This window comes from Amphimedon queenslandica, unplaced genomic scaffold (assembly GCF_000090795.2).
Source record: "Amphimedon queenslandica unplaced genomic scaffold, v1.1 AMPQUscaffold_8492_Cont19564, whole genome shotgun sequence".
NCBI lineage: Eukaryota > Metazoa > Porifera > Demospongiae > Haplosclerida > Niphatidae > Amphimedon > Amphimedon queenslandica.
The window spans coordinates 1-2,588 of NW_003551231.1; the positions used below are offsets into that span (position 1 = coordinate 1).

At 40.7% G+C, this 2,588-nt stretch overlaps 1 protein-coding gene across 1 annotated transcript; it reads right to left on the reverse strand.

Annotated features, from left to right (window-relative positions):
* Positions 1 to 4: 4 nt before the first annotated feature.
* LOC105315733 (uncharacterized) lies at positions 5 to 2,220 on the reverse strand (the record flags this gene model as incomplete). Its single annotated transcript, XM_011410472.2, has 1 exon — positions 5 to 2,220. A coding segment is annotated over exon 1 (1,764 nt), but the record flags the coding sequence as incomplete, so codon positions are not given.
* Between the last annotated feature and the right edge of the window lie 368 nt (positions 2,221 to 2,588).

Sequence of the window (2,588 nt, forward strand, 5' to 3'; positions counted from 1 at the left end):
ACAAGAGCCATCCCAGACTCGAGTATGTAGCTGTAGGCCCACTATCTCCTCGCAGTACCTCCCCAGATACTATGTCCCAATAATAGTCTAGTCCTATGAGAATATCCAGCTCAATGACATCTCCATTAGTGCCTGGATCTGCAAGGTCTAAGTCCTTCAAGTGATCATAGCCTCTGATGCAGTCATTGAGTGACACACCAACCAAAGGCTCACAAATAAGTGGAACAACCATTAGATTGAGAACCAATGTGTTCCCTTCATTAGTTTCTAGAACTGCTTGGGCAATCTTACAGGACTGCCTCCTTCCTCCGGTGTTCCCAAATGTAGCAATGATCAAGTCTTTCTTACCAACTATTCTCAAAGAAAGCTTACGACACACTTCTTCTGTTATGTACGATCTGTGGCTACCACTATCAAACACTAGTCTCAATGTAGCACTCTCTGTACTCTCTGTGTTGTGCACAGTCGCCTGAGCAGTCTGTAGCAGTATAGTTCCCTTGGCATCAGTCAGTAGAGTAGCTGATTTGAAAGGATCAGCCTTGGGATTGAACCGCTTCGCACTCTCTCCTTCCTTGCTACTCTCTCTCTTGTTCATGCAGATGCTTGTATGATGCTTATTACTACACAAACTACATTTAATGCTTGATCTACAATTACGACTTATGTGACCTCTTCTCAAACAAATAAAGCATCTACCAGAATCTCTCAATATAGACTTTCTTTTGTCTATCTTATCAACTTTTGTGCAAGACTCTGGAGCATGCTCTTCATCACAATAACAACAATGAGTAATACTAGTATGAAGTGTCGCTGACGTGGGACGCTCGCGTTGTGGTTTGCTTTCCTTAAAATGAGACGTTCTCCTACTACTATCAGGCTTTGGCAAAGTACGCTCACGTGCTTGGAGTTCTTGGCTCAGTTCTTCCATAATCTTGTCAAACTTCCAATCATCTTCAGATAGCTTTCTACTAATAGCTAGGCTCAATTCACTAGGCAACTTGCTCATCAAAACAGAAGGTAAAAGGCTATTATAAGTATTTGCTTCAACTCCAAGAGCAGCAAGCTCTCTCACGTGATTTTCAATCTTATCATACAAAGCGCGCAATGCTAGAGTATTCCCTTGCCATGATACAGGATCTAAGTGAAGCAAGGCTTCCATATGCTTGGCAATGATCCTCTGCTTATTACCAAATCTACTCTCTAATACTTTGACTGCTTCTGCATAATTAGCATCTGTTAAAGTTAACCCAGCAATACACTCTTGTGCTGATCTACTCAGTAATGACCGCAAATAGGTGAACTTCTGAACTGGCAATAAATCTGGATTATCATGTACTGCTGCTTTATAGCTGTCCCAAAAAGTAAACCACTTAGTGATCTCCCCATTAAACACTGGTAAATCAAGCTTGGGCAGCTTGGCTCTCACACTACTCTTGTAAGCAGATACACTCTCTTTCTCAACTGATTTCTTCAACTTTGCTTCTACTCTGGCTAGCATCTCATAAACTGTTTCATTAAATCTATCAGCTTCATCAATCTCACGCACAATTGCCTCTCCATCATCAATTAACTCTATAATCTCTTCATCAACTTTCTTTAGTGCTGTTAACTTCTCTCCCACAGACAACTTAATTTGACCAAGCTTCACATGATCTATATCCCCTGACTCTTCCATACCCTTGAGAAGCTCATCTCCTTCTTTCACTCGTCTGGTAAGTAGGTTCCTGTATCCTTTCCTGATTTTAGCTTTCTTCTCTAGATCCGCCATCAATAATTAATTAATACGCCCACGTATACGCAACGCCGCAACACCCACGTAAAGTAATAATTATTAATTAGCACAATGACTCTCTAACGAGCTCTCTTTTATCACTCAAAGTTTTATTATAAACAAAGATCTCTCCCTCTTGAAACGACGGAGAATACCTTTCAACTTCCTTTCAGTAGACAAATCGGGTTTCCGCGACTTTTCTCCTTGTACCCGTCTCGTTCGAGTCACTTTCAGTCCAGTACAGTCCAACTGTTAGTCCCTATCCGGCTCGGTGGACCAATGTACGATAGCTGATGCTGAGTTCTTTTATAGGGACTTCGAAATACTGGCCGTCCGATCGCTCTGGATACAGTAGCACACAAACTGGCTCTTTTGTTTAATGTCTACTTCTCTTCTCTTCAACTGCACAGCATCACATACTGCGCATGCTCACAAAAATAATATTAATTAACACCAATTAACACACATGAATAATAATAACATCATTTAATTCCCAACAGGTATTGTGTTACCATCACATGTGCCACAGCCTCCCATGTTTGAAGGAGAAACTGGTGTGTACGTTTAAATGATTTGGCAGTTTCCAGTGACTGTAATGTCATACCACGGTAACCACATCCTATTGCTATTTCCTTTAGTCCAGCAACATAATATACCTTCATTAGAACTTCTTGATAGTTCTTTAAGATATGCCAATCACCAGGAAATATCAGTAATTTTTCTAGTGATTTACCATACTGCCTCTTGATTTGCATTAAATGCCGATAAGTTTTGCCATCACCAACCAAAACTACAAATTTTTGGTGCTCACTTTTTG